Source organism: Nyctibius grandis, chromosome 2 (assembly GCF_013368605.1).
Source record: "Nyctibius grandis isolate bNycGra1 chromosome 2, bNycGra1.pri, whole genome shotgun sequence".
Classification (NCBI taxonomy): Eukaryota; Metazoa; Chordata; class Aves; order Nyctibiiformes; family Nyctibiidae; genus Nyctibius; species Nyctibius grandis.
In genome coordinates this window covers 117495621-117514092 of record NC_090659.1, presented here as the reverse complement: position 1 = coordinate 117514092, position 18472 = coordinate 117495621, and the positions used below count along the sequence as shown (strand labels likewise).

General features: G+C 41.5%; 1 protein-coding gene across 2 annotated transcripts in view; it reads left to right on the top strand.

Moving 5' to 3' along the window:
- The window catches only part of LOC137660667 (N-acetylated-alpha-linked acidic dipeptidase 2-like), a 43379-nt gene extending 31928 nt beyond the window's left edge, over positions 1-11451 (top strand). For both annotated transcript variants that reach the window (XM_068395639.1, XM_068395638.1), the window contains exons 14-19: positions 669-760; positions 2196-2286; positions 2948-3212; positions 6938-7019; positions 7966-8058; positions 10202-11451. In XM_068395639.1, coding sequence (XP_068251740.1) covers positions 669-760; positions 2196-2286; positions 2948-3212; positions 6938-7019; positions 7966-8058; positions 10202-10391 — 813 coding nt within the window. In that variant the 3' untranslated portion in view covers positions 10392-11451. The remainder of the gene's footprint in view (positions 1-668; positions 761-2195; positions 2287-2947; positions 3213-6937; positions 7020-7965; positions 8059-10201) is intronic.
- The last annotated feature ends 7021 nt before the right edge of the window (positions 11452-18472 follow it).

The following is an 18472-nucleotide window of genomic DNA, read 5'->3' as shown; positions in this document are numbered from 1 at the left end:
ATAGCTTTTAGATTTTTTTAAGATAAGGGTGGGATGTACATTTGTACACAGTGTCTTGCACAATGGTGCTCCAGTCTTGGCTGAGTCTCCTTGGCACTACTGTAATATAGTTAATGACTGGCTTTGACCCTTCCTTCTAGCACAAATCTTTTGTACTCTTCCTATAGAAAAAGCAGTCAAATTTCAGGCTCAGCTTGTTGAGACAATATTGCTGCTGTGCAGGGCAAACCTCCACAGGGTTAGGGCTGTCGTCTCCCCTTCCCTGCTGAAAGGAAAGCAGCTGGGGCAATCTGGCTGCTGGTGGAGCTCCATAGTGCTAGATATGCTGTTGTGTGTGTACATACACAGTGCTATAATAAGGTGATAAGAAGTCCTAGAAATCCCTAGGATCCACTTCCCCCAGAAGTGGATGAGCCCCTGCTAGTGTCCTTGAGCTTTTAACCTGCTCTTCCCCACTGACTGTGGTTGGTTCCAAGTGCCTGTGAGATGCTTTTCATGGTTGGGATCCATAAATATATGTAACAAATGTAAATAGTGTATCTATCTGTACTTCCCTGCCTGCAGCAGTGGTGTTGATTAAGAGTGATACAGATAGCTGTAAAGGTCTCCTTTGGTGACGAATTGAGTTAGAGGCACTTCCAATGAGACTATAATATTTTCCTCTCCAGATTTTAAGCCCTGATGAAGGTTATGAAAATAAGTCTCTTTATGAGAGCTGGCTTGAGAAAGATCCTGCAACTGAAAATAATAGCTATCCCAGGTAAGTTGTTAACCTGTTTTTTCTTTCCCAATATTTCTGTCATATCATAGCATGGCTACTCTCCAGAACTTTTCAAGATGTGCTATTGATGACAGCAATGGAAAAACCTCTTAGCACAAGGTGACTCTCTAGCAATATCTTTTAAAGTAAAATAAAATAAAATTTTATTACTTTTTTTTTATGATGGTGACATCTATGCCTGCTGTAAAATGAAACCTCACACTTTTTAAAGGCCTTTTATTAGTAGAAAAGCAATTTGGAAAGCAATCAATAAAGAGCAGGGCGGGGAAAGAGTTCAAAATATAGTTTAGTCACCCAACTAGACGAGATAATATCAAACTTGTTAGGAAAAGCAAATGCTCAGCTGAAAGAAACTGCCTGGAGCGGTAATTAAAAAGCTCTCATGATACTTATTCTTTGTTTATACAATGGATGTAAATGTAATACATTACAAATCTATATCTGAAGGTATTAAAACTTCATATTGGAAGGTAGTAAAACTCTAAACACTCTGAGCCTGTGACTCATGGGGCTAAATCTTATTCACAATGTGGCATTACTCACGTAAGGTAAGCAGAACTGCCCCTTTGTGTGATTTGACTTGCTCTGCATGTATTACCTCATCTTTCAGGCCCTGGAAAGATGAGTTTCTAGATTCATTAAACTCACTGAGATTTCTTCCTTTTGAAAAAGCTACCAGATCTGATCTTTCTCAGTTGATACAAATAGTTCCTTGCAGAAATCTATACTAACAGAGGAACTTTAGCTGGAACAGAAGAAACTTTTTTCTTTTTTAGCAGAGAAACACCAATTATTCACCAGGCTAGACATATAAACATAAAACTAGTATAAAACTTAAATAAATATTTGAAAATACTTAGAGTAGTACAGCTGTCTTTATTGTATTTTCCTTTCCTCTGTCTTGCCACACCTACCCAGCAGATGGCAATATTTACTTGTAAGTAACAAATGCTAATTGTGTCTTCTGCAGAGGAAATTATTTATGAGTCTTTGATTCTACTGTGGAATATGCTAAGTATATAAACACATCTGTCTTGACATATATTGCTGCCCAATTCATATTAGTTTGGAAACAGATGATTAATGTTTTAAGATTGCAGAGACATGTCTGATACAATTTGATGGCTCTTGTGCACAATGTGTACAATTTTTAAATGTGGTCAGTGTCATAATCAGGATTGCTATCTTTAAAAGATCTTCCTAGCAATATTGTATACTGAATTACTGTGCTGGAACAAAATCAGTTAGACTAATTAAGCTTGCCACTCATCTAGTCTCTGATCTTACTAATGTCCCTGATGTGCCCTCCAGAAGAACTGACCTCCATTTCTTTGAAAAATCTGAATTTTGCATAAATTACTACCATACTATAAAGTAAGTGCTCTCACTAAGATGTTGCCTTTTCCACATGTAGAATAAACAAACTGGGATCAGGCAGTGATTTTGAAGCTTACTTTCAGCGGCTGGGAATTGCATCAGGCAGAGTCCGTTATACCAAGAATAGGGTAAGTCTTCCAGATTGCTTGGAGAAGCTTGATAGTGCTGAACAGTCATCTCTTAAAAGCATTTATTCATAATTAATAAAAAATCCTCAAAGAATCTTCGACTGTTTGTATATCAGTGCCATTTTTTAAATTTAGCAAGAAAGCTAAATGTTTGGAGACTAAAACATGTCACAGTGATGTGTATATTCTATGGGCTGTTGAGTTCACATAAAGATATTTACAGAATCTGATTGGAGGTGTATATTTCATTCCACCATACTATTAGTAGCCCTTTTAATATACAGATCTTCCTTGGTTGTGTTCAGAAATGACTACACAAGATAAAAAAGGGCCATGATCGAGGATTTCTGCTATCCAAAACCCCAAACTGTTTTCACGTTTAGTGAAGGCAATCTCTCTACAATGGAACTGAAGGCAGGGCTGTTGAGAGAGGGAGGAGGAAGCCTGCTCACTTAATCTTGTGCAACAGTCCATGGATTCAGGTTGTTTTAGTTTCCTAAAATGAACACACAAAAATGGAAGGATAGTAAATTGTGGTTTGTAGCAAATAGCTTTTTTGATTTGGAAACTGTGCAGAACATCATAGTCGTTAAGTGTTCAATACATCCCTCAACTGCAGTTAGAATACAGGGCACTGACAAATTTGCTTGCTCTTTTTCAGAAAGCAGACAAATTCAGCAATTATCCTGTTTATCACACTGTGTATGAGACCTTTGAGTTAGTGGAAAAGTTTTATGACCCCACCTTCAAGAAACAGCTAACAATTGCCCAGTTACGAGGCAAACTGGTTTATGAACTGGCAGATTCCCAGGTCATTCCATTCGACTGTAGAGATTATGGAGAAGCCTTAAAAGGATATAGCAATAGAATTTATAAATTGGCCAAGAAACGTGAAGAACAGCTGAAAACTTACAAAGTATCGTTTGGTGAGTAATAGCCCCAAGACTATTTCATAAGTACATTAATTGCAATTATGCAAGGACACATTATATCTGTTCCAGCTCTGAAACCGAATTCTTTACTTTCCTGTTTCAATTCTGCCATCATAATAAAGAGCCTCTATTTTTTTTAATAAAAATAACACAGGTTTAACACATTATTGTCTAGATGAGATGGATATAACAATTTTCATGCATGTTATTAATTATAGGCATTATTACAGTGCTCATGAGCAGTCATGGACCACAATCAAATGCAGAACAAAGAGATATATCAGCCTGCTTCTCACTTTCTTGCTTAAAAAGTAAGAAAAGTTAAATATTTATGGCAACTGCCTGGAACTTGAGAGACACAGGTGCCCGTTCCTCCTCATCCAAAGACTTAATGTGACCCTGGGAAACTTGCTTACCATCTGTCTCAGTGCCTGGATACCACTTTTAGACAACAGAAGCACTTCTCTAACTCTTTTGCATAAATACATGCACTTGCTGAGCACTTGAACACATTGCAATGAAGCAAATAAAACAGGTCAGAAGCAGCAGAGTGTTCTGGATGCCAGGCTAGGACAGCTTCCACAGTAATTTTCTTTCTCTTTCTCTCTTCTTTCTTTCTTCCTGCTTCATTCAGCTCTTGTATTTTTGTACCAAGGAGGATTTCTAGTCAGTCCTAATTCACTTGCCATCTGAGGGACCCGTAGTTTAGAGATATGAACTAGTTTTTTAGGAGATTCAGTACTCATTTGGGTTGTGTGAAACATTAGACGTAACTCAAATCGAATCCTCATTTGGGGAAAACTAAAAATGATGTTAAAAACTTCATGTAATGGCTTACGTGAAAAATTCTTGACTATTTTGAAAAGTCACCCTTTTTTGTAAAAAGGCCACTCAAGACAGGAATCCTTGTGTGATGGATCATCTGGTCTGAGATTTTGCATAACACAAGGATTTATTTATTTTTTCATTAAATATGTACTTGTAGTCATATTCTATCAGGAACTAAGTTTTGCAAGGAGGAAAAAAAAAAGAAATGTTGTGATACTTTCTAAAAAAAACAACACTGACAGCACTGAATAGCTAGTGAACATGAGCACAAACTCTCTTACATATTTTCAGATGACATTTCTTTTTTTTTTCTCCTAAATCCCCTCCTACTGCTTCTGAAATATAATCTGTTGCCATGATATAACCATGACATCAGTAGGGCAGAACTCTGTCGTCTGGCAAACTTATAACTATTGCCACAGTTGTGGACATGTGTAAATTCTCACCCTCACAAGGTGATATGGGTCTGTCTATACTGCAGTCCGTAAACAGTATGCATACATAAAATCTGTGCCTCTAATTATGTAAACTAAACAAAAATATTAATACAAGAACAAGCAAGTGTAGGCTGGTGATGAATAAATGAGTTTGCTAGAAATAGAAGAGCAAACGAGACTGCAGAACAGCTTTCAATAGGCACCCTGGGAGCAGAAAGCCTATCACACTAAACAGTGTGATAAATCTGTCTACAGAAAGCCTATCATGCTAAAATAGTGCAATAAATTTATAAAGAAAGAAGGGCCATAATTGCCAACAGAGGACTGGATTTAGGAGATGACCTAATCTTATGCTGCATATTCCTGTATGATTAAAGAGAGGATACCCTGGTTTATCTAAAGTTTTCTGAAACTTGTGGGTAAAATGGACAAGTTGTAAATCTTCCTTCTTTGAAATTGAGTTGAATTTTGGTAAGGCCAGAAGTTCTTCTCCTTTTAACATCTACCTTTTACTTATTCTACAAAAATTAGTTGTACAAATTGATAATTTTCCCAGGTCTGTATTAAATAGACCCTTCCACAGGAAAATCATCACAGCTGATAATGTTATTAAAAGAAAGGCCTGCTGCTTCTTTGGCTAAGTTATTCCACGTGACTTGGACGTACTTCCACGGACAGAGCAGGAAAAAGCAACTGACTGACCCGCCAGCCTGCCTGCACATAGTCAGGCATAACAGGCAAAATCCTGGGGTCCAAGTAGCAGCACTGTGGGGCAGCATGCAGGGTCATGTAGAGACACCTCCTATGCTGTAACTCTAGTGCACATGTGGAGCAAGCACAGGACTTGGCTACTTCAATCTACCTTGTCTCTCACGGTATTCACGGAATCACAGAATCAATCAGGTTGGAAGAGACCTCTGGGATTATCGAGTCCAACCATTGCCCTGACACCACCATGGCAACTAGACCATGGCACTAAGTGCCACATCCAGTCTTCTCTTAAACACATCCAGAGATGGTGACTCCACCACCTCCCTGGGCAGCTCATTCCAATGTCTAATAACCCTTTCTGAAAAGAAATTCTTCCTAATGTCCAACCTGAACCTCCCCTGGCAAAACTTGAGGCTATGTCTTCTTGTCCTATTGCTAGTTGCCTGGGAGAAGAGGCCAACTCCCACTCCACTAAAACCTCCCTTCAGGTAGTTGCAGAGAGCAATAAGGTCACCTCTGAGCCTCCTCTTCTCCAGGCTAAACAACCCCAGCTCCCTCAGCCGTTCCTCGTAGGTCAGACCCTCCAGACCCTTCACCAGCTTGGTCGCCCTCCTCTGGACTCGCTCCAACACCTCAACATCTTTCTTGAAGTGCGGGGCCCAGAACTGGACACAGTACTCAAGGTGCGGCCTCACCAGTGCCGAGTACAGAGGGACGATCACTTCCCTAGACTGGCTGGCTACACTATTCCTAATAGAGGCCAGGATGCCATTGGCCTTCTTGGCCACCTGGGCACACTGCTGGCTCATGTTTAGCCGCTGTCGATCAGCACCCCCAGGTCTCTTTCCGACGGGCCGCTTTCTAACCACTCTTCCCCCAGCCTGTAGCGCTGCATGGGGTTGTTGTGGCCAAAGTGTAAGACCCGGCACTTGTTCTTGTTGAACCTCATGCCATTGGTCTCAGCCCATCTATCTAACCTGTCCAGATCCCTCTGTAGGGCCTTCCTACCCTCCAGCAGATCGACACTGCCACCCAGCTTGGTGTCATCTGCAAATTTGCTGAGGGTGCACTCAATCCCTACGTCTAGATCATCTCTAGAGATATTGAACAGCACCGGCCCCAGAACTGAGCCCTGGCGAACACTGCTAGTGACCGGCCACCAGTTGGACTTTGCCCCATTCACCACCCCTCTCTGGGCTCGGCCATCCAGCCACTTTTTAACCCATTGAAGAGTCCACCCATCCAAGCCCCGGGCAGCCAGTTTGTCCAGGAGGATGCTGTGGGAGACAGTGTCGAATGCCTTACTGAAGTCTAGATAGACTACATCCACAGCCCTGCCCTCATCTACTAAGCGGGTCACTTTGTCATAGAAGGAGATCAGGTTGGTCAAGCAGGACCTGCCTTTCATGAATCCACCCCTTTGTTAAAAAGGAAACTGCAGAGTTAGCCATTTGTAATGCCAGCCAGTCTTCTCCTTGCCAGGCAGAGGGAAGATGTATACTTGTGAAAGCTATATCAAGCATTCTGCTTTACTGTTGGCCTCATTGCACAAGGTCTTTGTCTATCACTGCTAGCAGTGCAGCTCTTTAAAGTCTGCACTGGGGAAATTAGTGAATTATGTAAAACAACAAAATTAATGCAATTATATCAGCAACACAAATGTAATTTTTCACTGGGCAACTGAATGGTATATTGGGTTCAGGAGATACTCTGAAGTAGCTCACAAAGTCCTTCCTTTTCTAGATCCTCTTTTTTCTGCTGTGGCGAACTTCTCAAAGGCTGCTGCTGAATTTCACAGGAGACTTGAACAAGTTGACAAGAAAGAGTAAGCCTGAAAAAAAAATATTTTATATATATGTACATCTGCCTCACGAACTCAGGTTGGCAGTTCTTTCTTTCCAGTGACTACACAAGGAATTTCTCTGATTAAAATAGAGCCCTTGAACTCTGAGATAGGCAATATCTGCCAAGATGAATTCTGCTTCCTGTGACAAATAGTATCAGCTGTAGAGCTTATTGCTAGTATCAGCTTGTCATTAAAATTATTGTAATATATGTAATATAATTCCTGTAATATATGGAAAGGCAGGTAACAGTGAAAGTTAAAGTGGGACTGAGCTCTGTATTTAGAGACCTACTCTTGAGTGTTGTAGGTGATGCCAGAATTTATGCTTTCAGCACACCTCAGGGAGATAGGACGATGCTTCAGAGTATCTAAGATATCCCTATGGTGCTTGCAAACTTAAGGGCCCTATGGGACTCCCACGCCCTCTGAGTGTAGTGGCTGGAGGACAGGAGATCCTAAGCACCTTGTATGGTACCAGATAGATAGTTGTGTTTAGGCAACTGAATCCCATCCTTACTATGTTACTGTATATATTAGGGCAGGAGTTTGGACACTTGGCATATGGGTGCACACCAAAATCTAGGTATCTTCATCTTGACCTAAATCTCAGCCTTCCCTTCCTTCCTGTTAGGTGGGATATTTCTAGTGCCATTTAATACTAAGCAAGTATCTGATAAACTCAGCAAGTCTCCCATTTTATTTTTCATAGTGTGAAGTCTTGTAGTTGAGTTTTCTAACACAGCAATCCTAATGCATTGATATAACATGTACTGAATATCTCCATTTGCAAAACCTCATCGTTTTGCAAACTCTAGACTATCTTTGTAATTTTTTTTCTCTCCAAAGAGGAGGAAAAGTGTTTAAATGAAACTGGGAAGTCCCATTTCCTCATTGTGTGAAATGTCTCTGTCTCCATTTTCTGCAGTCCAGTTGCAGTACGAATAATGAACGATCAGCTGATGTTTATAGAAAGAGCTTTCATTGATCCTCTTGGCTTACCAGGAAGGAAGTTCTACAGGTGAGGCAACAAATTTCCTGACCAGCTGCCTAAGGCACTGTATTTTTGCAGGTGGACCCCACCCTAACTGACTGGTCAGTTGAGCTGCTGTATAGGCCTCATACAGGAATTACAGCTCAACAGATTCTGTTTTAGGCAAAATCCAGTGAGTAGCAGACTTTTTTTATAACCCTCAAGGAGATCTCCTTGGCTGCACCAGTCTTGTGGCACCTAATTCCTCTTCTTGGGTCTGGCACACTGTTTTTATCAGCCATCATACTCTGTGACTTTTATTTGCAGACGCGTAGTACTACTTATGTTACCACTTGCTCTTTTAAACCTGTACAAAGTGAGGATTCAGTGGAGAATCAACTGTATGGAAAGAAAGGAGAAACAAGGATAGAGTAAAAGGGAGAAGAGGATGAGAACAGATGTGTAGTGAGGGCCAGGTGAAGAGAGAAGTCCAGAAAAGAAAGCTTGGAGAGAGTGACCTTTGAGCACAGGATAGATAAAGGTCCATGAGCTATGCTGAAGAGATCCATCTGTCCCAGCTTTAGCTGCTTCTACAGATGCTCCTATTAGCTTAAATCATTAACTAATTATTCTTGAAGTTTTCTCTCTACAGGCCTATGGGCCTGAAGAAAGACAATGTTCAGTGCACCACAATACCCTTTATAGAAACCCAGTGTATTTGTTAGTAACAGTTGACAAGAAGCTAGCTTCCAGGGTCAGGTATGTGACTACCTCACTTTACTCTCAGTATCCCCCTGTCTCCATTTAGCCCCCACCCAGGGCTAAACAATAACCAGTTGTTCTATCACCCAAGACCCCTCCCCAGCTGAGAAAGGGAATTGGGAAAAGGAGGGAGACTCGTGGGTTGAAATTAAAACAGATTTAATAAAATAAAAAAAAAACAATATCAATACTAATACAAAAGACACAAAGTTATACTCAGCCCATAGAGTGGTGGCAAGCTCCTCCAGGGATTGCAACTGTTGAGAAGAGAGAAGAAGGAGAGAGAAAAGAGCAGAGCAAAAAGCCACCCCATCCCTACCAAGCTTTCTCATTTATAGTGAACATGACGTTAATGTTATAGAATACACCTGTGGGCCCTCCTGGATCAGCTGCCCTGGATTTAACTGCTCATGGCCTTGACCACCATACCACAGCTGGCCACAAACTGAAACAAAATGTAACAGAAAATTGATTCTATACATTTTATCCCTGTAAAACCAGAACACCTCCTTTTCCTAATGACTGGATATATCTGACTCACTGATTGATGGCTTTCACACTAAGCCAGAAGTCCCTCAGGCAGGTAGAATTGAGAATCACACTTCCACCCTCCTAGGATAAACTGTGGTTCACGCTTTTGGAAGAATGAAATGGTTGTTTTCTACAGTTCTTCTTGTGGGGTGTTAGGTATCAGAGCTGTCTGGATTTTATTTTTTTTTTTTTCTACTTGCTTGCAATTATTAATCTAGTTTTAGTGTTTGCTTTGGGAGGACTTTCACATGCTACAAATGTGCTTTGATACTTCATAGGAATAAGATAAATTTAAAAGCAGATCTGCAACTATTTATTATTTAAGAAAAAAATATGCACCAACAAATAAAATTTATGCTTTTGTACAGTTCTGTCCCAATATGATCCCTACTTCTCTGAAGAATTCATGCTCTTCTCAAGAATTCTCCCACAGATTTTTTTTCCCCTCTTTTTACGTTCCTTTCCCAGATCTGCTGACCATCATTCAACCGCTTAGTTATTTTTGAGGTTTCTATTCCACTCCTCATTGTACACCCATAACTAGTTTTATTCTCTGTTCCAGGCTGCCTTATTAGTTCAACAGGCTTGTTGAGCTCCCATTTTCACAAAATTTAACATGGTTTCATTCCTAATTAGACAAACACATCATCTCTTCCCAATGAGAAGGCTACCTGTCCTAAATCTGTGCCCTTTCCCATAGATTTTGCCCTTGGGGCTGTTTCCTCCTGTCCTTTTAAAGACAGGTACAGGTAGATTTCCTGTGTATTTGGTAAGTCCTGATCTTCACAGGATTCATAGCTGCTTTAGGTGGCACACATAAAGTTCCCTACAATGAACATGCACACCGCTAATGGTTATTGTATTTAGTATACCTACATCTTTTTTTCTTTCACCACAGACACGTCATCTTTGCTCCAAGCAGTCACAACAAGTATGCTGGAGAGTCCTTCCCAGGGATCTACGATGCCATGTTTGATATTGAAAGCAAAGCAGATCAGCATGAAGCCTGGGAACAAGTAAAGAGGCAGATTTCCATTGCAGCCTTCACTGTGCAGGCAGCAGCAGGGACACTGAAAGAAGTAGCGTAGGACAATGGCTTCGAAAAGCTCAGTCAAATAGCAGACTCTGAAATGCACTGTAGTCGGGCGACTGCAGTGACCCAGTCTCTCCTGGCTGCCTACTTCTCTGAGTTTCCAGCCTTCTGAATGCATGCAAGTGTACTGGTAGGGTGAGAAAGAGCTCTGCGTATCAAACTCCCGAGCTCGAAATTATTGCTTCTCTGATACTGGCAAAGCTGTAGCTTTAAGAACAACCCTAGATGGAAGCAAATTTGGGGGTGGGGAGAAGGAAGAATCAGTTCCAAACTAGATTTTTCTGAAAGATCTGCCAATTTTGAGGAACCGTTATTTTGGGTGTACAATTACAAAACCAGTTAGTTGCCAAGCTACTTGTAAATCTTGTCCGTAGCAATGAGCAACAGCACACTTTTCAAGAGAAAAAATATAACACTCCTCAGCACGTGCATTTTTCTTGTTCTGATAACTACTTTTATAATATAAGACGCCAAAGGCATCTCTGTATTTTAGAATCTATTGTACAGGACTGGTGAGTGCTCATTATACTGATTTGCTTTCTTTTCCTGAAAAAATACAATACTGGTCCTCCTGCCAATTGCCAAAGCAATACAAGCCATTCTTGATCATCAGAGAAAACAGCTGCTTATGTGCAGAAATCCAAAAGCATTTTCTTGGGGAGTGAGTGTCCATCCCTCTGAAAGACACTCTGCACCTCCCTCCTTTATTGCACTTTGGAATATACAGATTGTGGGGGATAACCGACAGCTGACCTCCCTGCTCCTTTTGGTGCTTTCACTAGTCCCAAACCCATGGCAGCTTTTGTTCCTATTTTTTCCCAGATCTCTTTCGTGCAGATGTCTTCTTCCAGTTGAGGGAGATAGAGGACATTGTCACTATTGGGGCTCGAGGTTATTCTGTCTTCAAATAAGACCTGAAGAAAGTTTCCCATCAGGAGCTGCTTTTACATTCAAAGAAAAACTGAAATGCATGAGAAGGGTAATTGTACAAAACTGTTTAATTTGTAAAAAAAAAAATGATTCTTGCTTCATTTGCCCTTTAAATGTACTTCTCATCTACATGCTTTACAACTAATAAAATTGCTAGAATTTTATTAAATCACATTTCAGTTTGTGGGAGCTGATATTAACCAATTTCTTCTCTTATGTAAAATATACGACAGTTTTTCTCACAACCATAAATTGCCCACCAGGCTGTGGGAATAAAATCCTTTTTGTTTTATGAGGAATAGAACAGATGTGGTACTAAAAAAGACAGAATTAGAGAAACAGGACAATTACTAGGCTACAGAAGGAGTTGTTCTCCTCTCAAATGCCTTGAATTCAGACAAGAGAACCAGAAATTACAATAGTTCAGTTCTTTGGGAAGTTGTTTTGGGGGGTATATGACACCAAGAAGAGAGGCTTTCATTGGCATCACTTCCAATAAGCCTCTCTGAAAGATGGAGGGCTCTGTACTATGGATGTTGTGCTCATAATTTACTGTTAAAATGCTTTTCACAAATCAAGCCTTAAGCACATGAGGAGGAAATTACACTTCCACAGTCCATGCTTTACCTCTTCTGTTGGAAAAAGGACTGCTTAAGTGACCTTGTCAGCATGCACATAAGAGATGTGAGCAGTCAATGCTGAGGACGCCAGAACAGTGACTACATTTTTGTTGTTACTTCTACCGAACTGGGGCCACTCACAGTTATTAAGTTGTTCATCTCCACATCTGGAGCTTGAGATGTTACCGAAGGATGTGATACGCTGTGAACGGTGAGTGGTAGCTAACTGCACTGGTTGTTCTTCCCTTTCCCTGAATCACCCACTCTTCCTGCTCCGTCATAGCTTCATGTTAACCGCCATGGGCAGTAACTGAATGTGCCCCCCAAGGGTCAGGATATCTGGATGGTGGAAAAAAGCCATGAGTGCCTCTTCCCTGTGGACACTTTGGAGCTGTCAGTGGTTGCTGCAGTAGGATCATCAGAGGATAAGGCAAACAAGGAATTTCCTCATAAAAAGGAAATACCTGACAAAGTGTGCTTCCTCCATTTACAGAAATCTCCTTAATAATATCACAGAATCAACCAGGTTGGAAGAGACCTCTGGGATCATCGAGTCCAACCACAGAATCACAGAATCAATCAGGTTGGAAGAGACCTGTTATATAAACCAGTGAACAAATCTTTCACCAGTAAACGTACTTTTTCAGTGGTAGTTAGCCTTTGAAGTTCTGTGCCATTATGTTGCTGCTGCAAAAGAACACATTCTCTCTTCTTGTTTCCATGTGCAGGTTGAAGCTGTAAGAATAAATTACAGCTCACATCAGGCTGAATGCACAGCTGGCGGCGATTGCTTTGTTCCTCTTCTCAACTTAATTGATAACTCTGTATGAATGTATGATTCATCATGACCTGCTACATCCTGAGAAGTATACAAAATAGCTTAAACCTATTTCCATTCCTCTCTATAAAGTTTTACTGAAGGAGAGTGATACTGAAACACTTATAATTTAGGAAACTAAACCACTTATAAATGGCTTATGCTAATTGATTTACATAAAGTCCCATACTCTTGGTATTGAAAGGATCAGTTACTCAGAGCTCACAGAATCATAGAATGGTTTGGTTGGAAGGGACCTTAAAGATCATCTAGTTCCAACCCCCCTGCCATGGGCAGGGACATCTTTCCACTAGACCAGGTTGCTCAAAGCCCCATCCAGCCTGGCCGTAAACACTGCCAGGGAGGGGAGCTGACCTGCTTCAGTCAGTAAGATCTCCTTTTCTATAGATGGGCAACCAAGCAGCTGCTGCTGTCTCCCAGTCCAAAGGCTGCTGTGTTTGTGTAGCTCTGCCTGCCCATCATTTCAAAGTGTGGGTGGATTTTTCAGGCTCTCCTTACGAATGGATAACACTGGATCACCTACTCTGTCCTCCCCTAACTCTGTTTGCACAGTTCATTCACTCAATCCGGCTGAAGCCATCTGTGAATCATACAGCTGTGAGAAACAAACCCTTCAGCCTGGACTGGGGCTGCAAAACAATTTGGCAAAATCAAACTCAGATGAACCAAATATCACTTGGATATGTGGTTTGCCAGTTGTCTCTTTAGAAACTCAGTATCAAAGGGACAGTGCCAGGAAGTTTATTTCAGACCTCTTTCATGGTTGAAATACCACTGGTTTGCCTTTGGAAAGGAAATCATAACACTTGGTCAACTTAGTGATGGCTGGAAAGTGGGGATAACCTACATGCTCCATTCTCCACTGACTAAGTTATAAACACACTTCAGTTACAACACTCATTCATGTGCACCAAAAATGGTAGTAATTTAAAATATTTTGCTGTGTTCTTCAGTCAATCACTCAATCAATAGAAACAGAACCAACATAAAAAATGCCCTGCAGATCTTCAGTTTAATAAAAAGGCAAATGAATTCAAAACCTTTAAGATTAAGTGTTTGGGATCAAGTGACGCCAGTGTGTCTCTGAACACCCTGTAATTTAGCAACCTTTCCCGAATTTGACTCATGCATCAAGTGCCTGCCTTTGTGGAGCAATGAAATTAAAATTTCCCTATCCCAGTATCCTGATGGCTGAAGTACAAGTACACCAGCTGAAGAAGTTCCATAAATCTTCTCAGTAACTATACCATTCAGGTGTTAGAACAGGGCATTTAGACTTGTCTGGTTTTTTGGTTCAGCCAAAGCAATTTGTCAAGTCCAGGTCAAACTTTTAAATCACTTCAGCTGATCATAAATTATTTTACTACAGTCATAAAAATAAAGTCCACTGTGTAACTCAGTGTATCTATTAAGGAAAAGACATTGCAAGAGAAAGGTCCTAAAGCAGTCAATCAGCCCATGAAGGGGATGATCACAGTCAGTACCAGTACTGTATGCTGACTTTTCCACAGACTCAATTTCTATTGTTCTGTCCTTCTTCTACAGAAGACCTCTAAAATAATCTCTGCATGTTGATAAGGGCCAAGAGAATGTGAACTCTATGGACTGCTGTCCTGTTTTGGACTAAAACAGACCAAATTTCTTTTCAGTGATTTTTCCTTTCAGCTAAGTTTCTTCTAAGTAACTGCACTTTCTGAAACTAACCGCACGTTTTGCAGACAGTGTCTGCTTCCAGGACTGATAACGCTCGAGGTTTAGAGATATTACTAAGGTAACGGCAGGAATGATATGCAGAAAGGCTCTTGCTTAGACTTATTCCTATAGGAACCAAGGTCACAGAATCACAGAATCACAGAATGTTAGGGATTGGAAGGGACCTCGAAAGATCATCTAGTCCAATCCCCCTGCCGGAGCAGGATTGCCTAGACCATATCACACAGGAACGCGGCCAGGCGGGTTTTGAATGTCTCCAGAGAAGGAGACTCCACAACCTCTCTGGGCAGCCTGTTCCAGTGTTCGGTCACCCTCACCGTAAAGAAGTTTTTCCTCATATTTAAGTGGAACCTCCTGTGTTCCAGCTTGCACCCATTGCCCCTTGTCCTGTCAAGGGATGTCACTGAGAAGAGCCTGGCTCCATCCTCATGACACTTGCCCTTTACATATTTATAAACATTAATGAGGTCACTGCTAAATTCCTCACTGCTTACGAGTGAAGAGCCGCAGGGGGGGTCGCACCTGCAGGGAGGAGCGGACAGGGCATGTGACCCAAAACTGACCAACAAAGGTATTCCATCCCATACACGTCATTCTCAGTATAAAGCGGGGAGATCATGGGGGTGTCGCCCCTTCTTCTATGGCCAGTGTCTGAAGAGGACTCTGTCCGTTCTCCTGCTGCCCCCGATCCCGATCCGTGCATTCCTGAATCCAGTTCCCGTCCGTCGCTGGGCCCAGCCTGGGCCTTCCCGGAGCCTGCCCTGCAGTGCCGATGGTGACGTGGCCGGCATCGGGGGAGCTCGATCTTGGTTTTGCATATAGTTGTATATATTTAATTATTTCCATTGTTTTTATTATACTCTTTTTCATTGTTACTGTTTATCAAAACTGTTTTAACTTTCCAACCCATAAGTCTCTCTCTCCCTTTTCTCTCTTCCTTCCCCTTCTGGGAGGAGAAAAGGGTTAACAGAGAGCATCTTCCATCACTTTAATTGCCAGCCCAGCTTTAAACCGTGACAACGGCATAGTATTTTGCAACAGCAGAGGACCCGAACACCTGGCCAGCAGCCCTCAGTGACCTGAAACCCTTTCCTTGTGTGGAGGAACTATTGCTGTTCCTGTCCATGCTGCCTAATAAAATATCAAGCAGCAGGTTTAAAACAAAGGGATTACTCACACTACATGTGATTATATGGTGGAGCTCATTGCTACAGGAGCTTGTGAAAGGTGTAATGGGTTAAAAAAGGATCAGATGTGTGCAAGGAGTGCTCATGCCTGATGCAACTTTTCAGTCAGAAGGCTCTAAAGCACTTGGGAATTAAAGCATATGTATGCATGAAGGGATTAAAACATACTTGCTTCATTACTTGCTTTAAGCATTTGCCATGGAGAGATTATTGGGAAAGACAGTACTTTGCACTCTCTCATAGTGCTTTCCACTGAACAGACAGCCCCCTAAGTGCTGCTGGTGGATCCTCTTCATGTGCACTGATTGAAACCCATGAAAATAAATAAATGTATCTTTAAAAGGTTGCTTGTTCTCCTCTCTAATCCAAGATATTGATTAAATATGTCAATCACAGATCTTTTTAAAAAAACAAAATTGCTTGAGAGCAGAAATAGTTTATCCTGCGGTGGTGTCATTCAGAGGGTAAGAGGTGCTGTGCAGCATCTGCAGAGAAGAGCTACTGCAGTGACCCCACAATATTCTTAAGGAAAACAGCAGCAGGGTGAGATTCTGGAAGACCTCCTCTCTGCAGCTCGTAGGTATAGGATATACTCAGCATGGCCTGTTTTTTCTCTCTGTTACTCTACATTCCTCTGTTTTCACTCATGAGATTTTTAACATACAGTTAGGAGTGCCATTAAGAGAGCTGAATGATGGTGAACGTCATAGACTTCCCTATGGCAAAGCAGAGAAGACAACACTAATTAAACAAAATACAAAAATCTTGCTTCTGCTACGCTGTTCTCTTCTGAGCCGAACCAAAGCGCTGCGTTCCTCACCAGCTACACAGAAATTGTCCCTAGAGAAACCAGTAGGAGCTGAATTTAGTGAGCATCCTTTTTGAAGGCAAAAGGCTGTTTCCATTACACCACTGAGACTAAAAGTAGCTCCAGTAAAGCAAGAGTGGCTACCGTTTAACCCTGTAGTTTAGCCGCAAGTCTATTGGAGTTGAGCTCTTAGTCAAATTCAGCAGTTACTTCTGTTAATCAGTGTCAGCAGGAGGAACTTAGAAAGCCTAAATGGTTTGGGAGGTGTCTGTCCCATGGATTGCTTCTGTACTTGCTTGTGCCAGTTATAATCTGTGAAGTCATGGCAGCTCCTGTCAGTGCCAACATGGTGTTTATCCTGATGGATCCTACACCTTTAAACATCATCTTCCTCATCCAAGAAAATCTATGAGCCATTCTTCAGCCCAAGCTGTAAGGCATATCCAGTTTCTGGATGAGCTTGGGGAGCTCAAAGAATGGAGGAGGAGGAGGACTGGTTTGTCGGGCACCTCATGCAGGAGGGGCTGGACCTTGTTCAAGTAAACTGCAAACACGTTACAACCTTCCATAAAGGGAAAGAACCGGAGAGGCGATAATGGGAAAAGCATTTCACAGGAGGGTATCAGATAAGAATAGACTTGCTATGTTTACATGGCACTTTCCCCAGATGTGCTCTGCTAGCTTGCTGACAGTAAGCTGCTGACGCATTCCTGACGCTGCCATCCACATTACCTCCAAACTTGGCTCAACTTGAGGAAACTCAAGCCAGACACAGTGACTGTTGTGACAACACACCCTTATGTAACCTATAAGCAGGAGGACGTCAGGCTGGGCAAACACGGTCAGCTGCAAACACTGAGCACTGAAAGATTTAGCTCCCTCTGAGATCACTCGTCCCTTCAGATATTCCTGGAACCAACACCCCCTCCTGAAGCACTGCTTTTGCTTCCACAGCTCTCTCCATCTCACAAGCCATGTTTCCATACTCTTTCCACCCAAGCCTGCATGCCCTGGCACCTCCTGCCTGCTCTAAAACACCATCGCCAGCCCGCAGCTCACACAGAACTATCCTGGCACCTGGCCTGGCAGAAGTGTGGGCGCTTGCATAGCGTTGCCCATTGCCGTGGCAGAGGAGTCAAACACAAGCATCCTCCCTGTCTTATTACGGGCAGAAAGAAACACGCATTATAAGTAAAGACAAGTTCATTGCTAGTACACACAGTCTTAGCATGTTTTCTATGACCTATTTAATTTTTTCTATAAACATGTGAAAACCGTTTTCTTAAAAATTTATTTTCAATGACATTTTAATATTGTCCATTCATTTTACCAGCTTTATTGTCTTTACAGCTGTTAACTGCTCTTGGAAAGCATAAGCATCCCATTTAAGTTACAAATCCATTGAAGTAAAAATTTTGTAACAAATAGAAGTGCTGACAGGCTTCCGATTTGCAGAGCTACAACTAAATAATTCCAAACAGAATGCTTTTGTTTTAGGTTTTGTTCATGACTAGACACTCCAAATGTTAGCTGCTTTCACAGATGAAGGCAGAACAGTTAAAGTTTGGGTTAATGCTTATGTGTACAACAATCTAACTTGATTACAAGGCGGTCCCTTAAAAAAAACTAAGTCCCTTGGGGTCTAGAAGCGCACAGTATTGACCCTGCCTCTTATACACGAGTCTGATTTTCAATAAAGGAACCACAAATTAGGTTAAACATATTAGGCTGGAAGCACATTACGTTAGTTTTCTCCCAAGCATTGAATTCAGCAGTAATATTGCAGTATCAATTTTTATCATAAATTTAGAACACATTTCAGAGAACAAGGTATCTGGACTAAAAATATTTCATAGATGGTTGTAACAGCTCTGCCTCCAGCTAGCTTTGAGTCACTGTTGTTGCAATGCAGCTTTTATTAACAAGGGAACCAATTTCTCAAATACTTGTTTCCAGTAGGTAATAAAAACATTTTGTGCA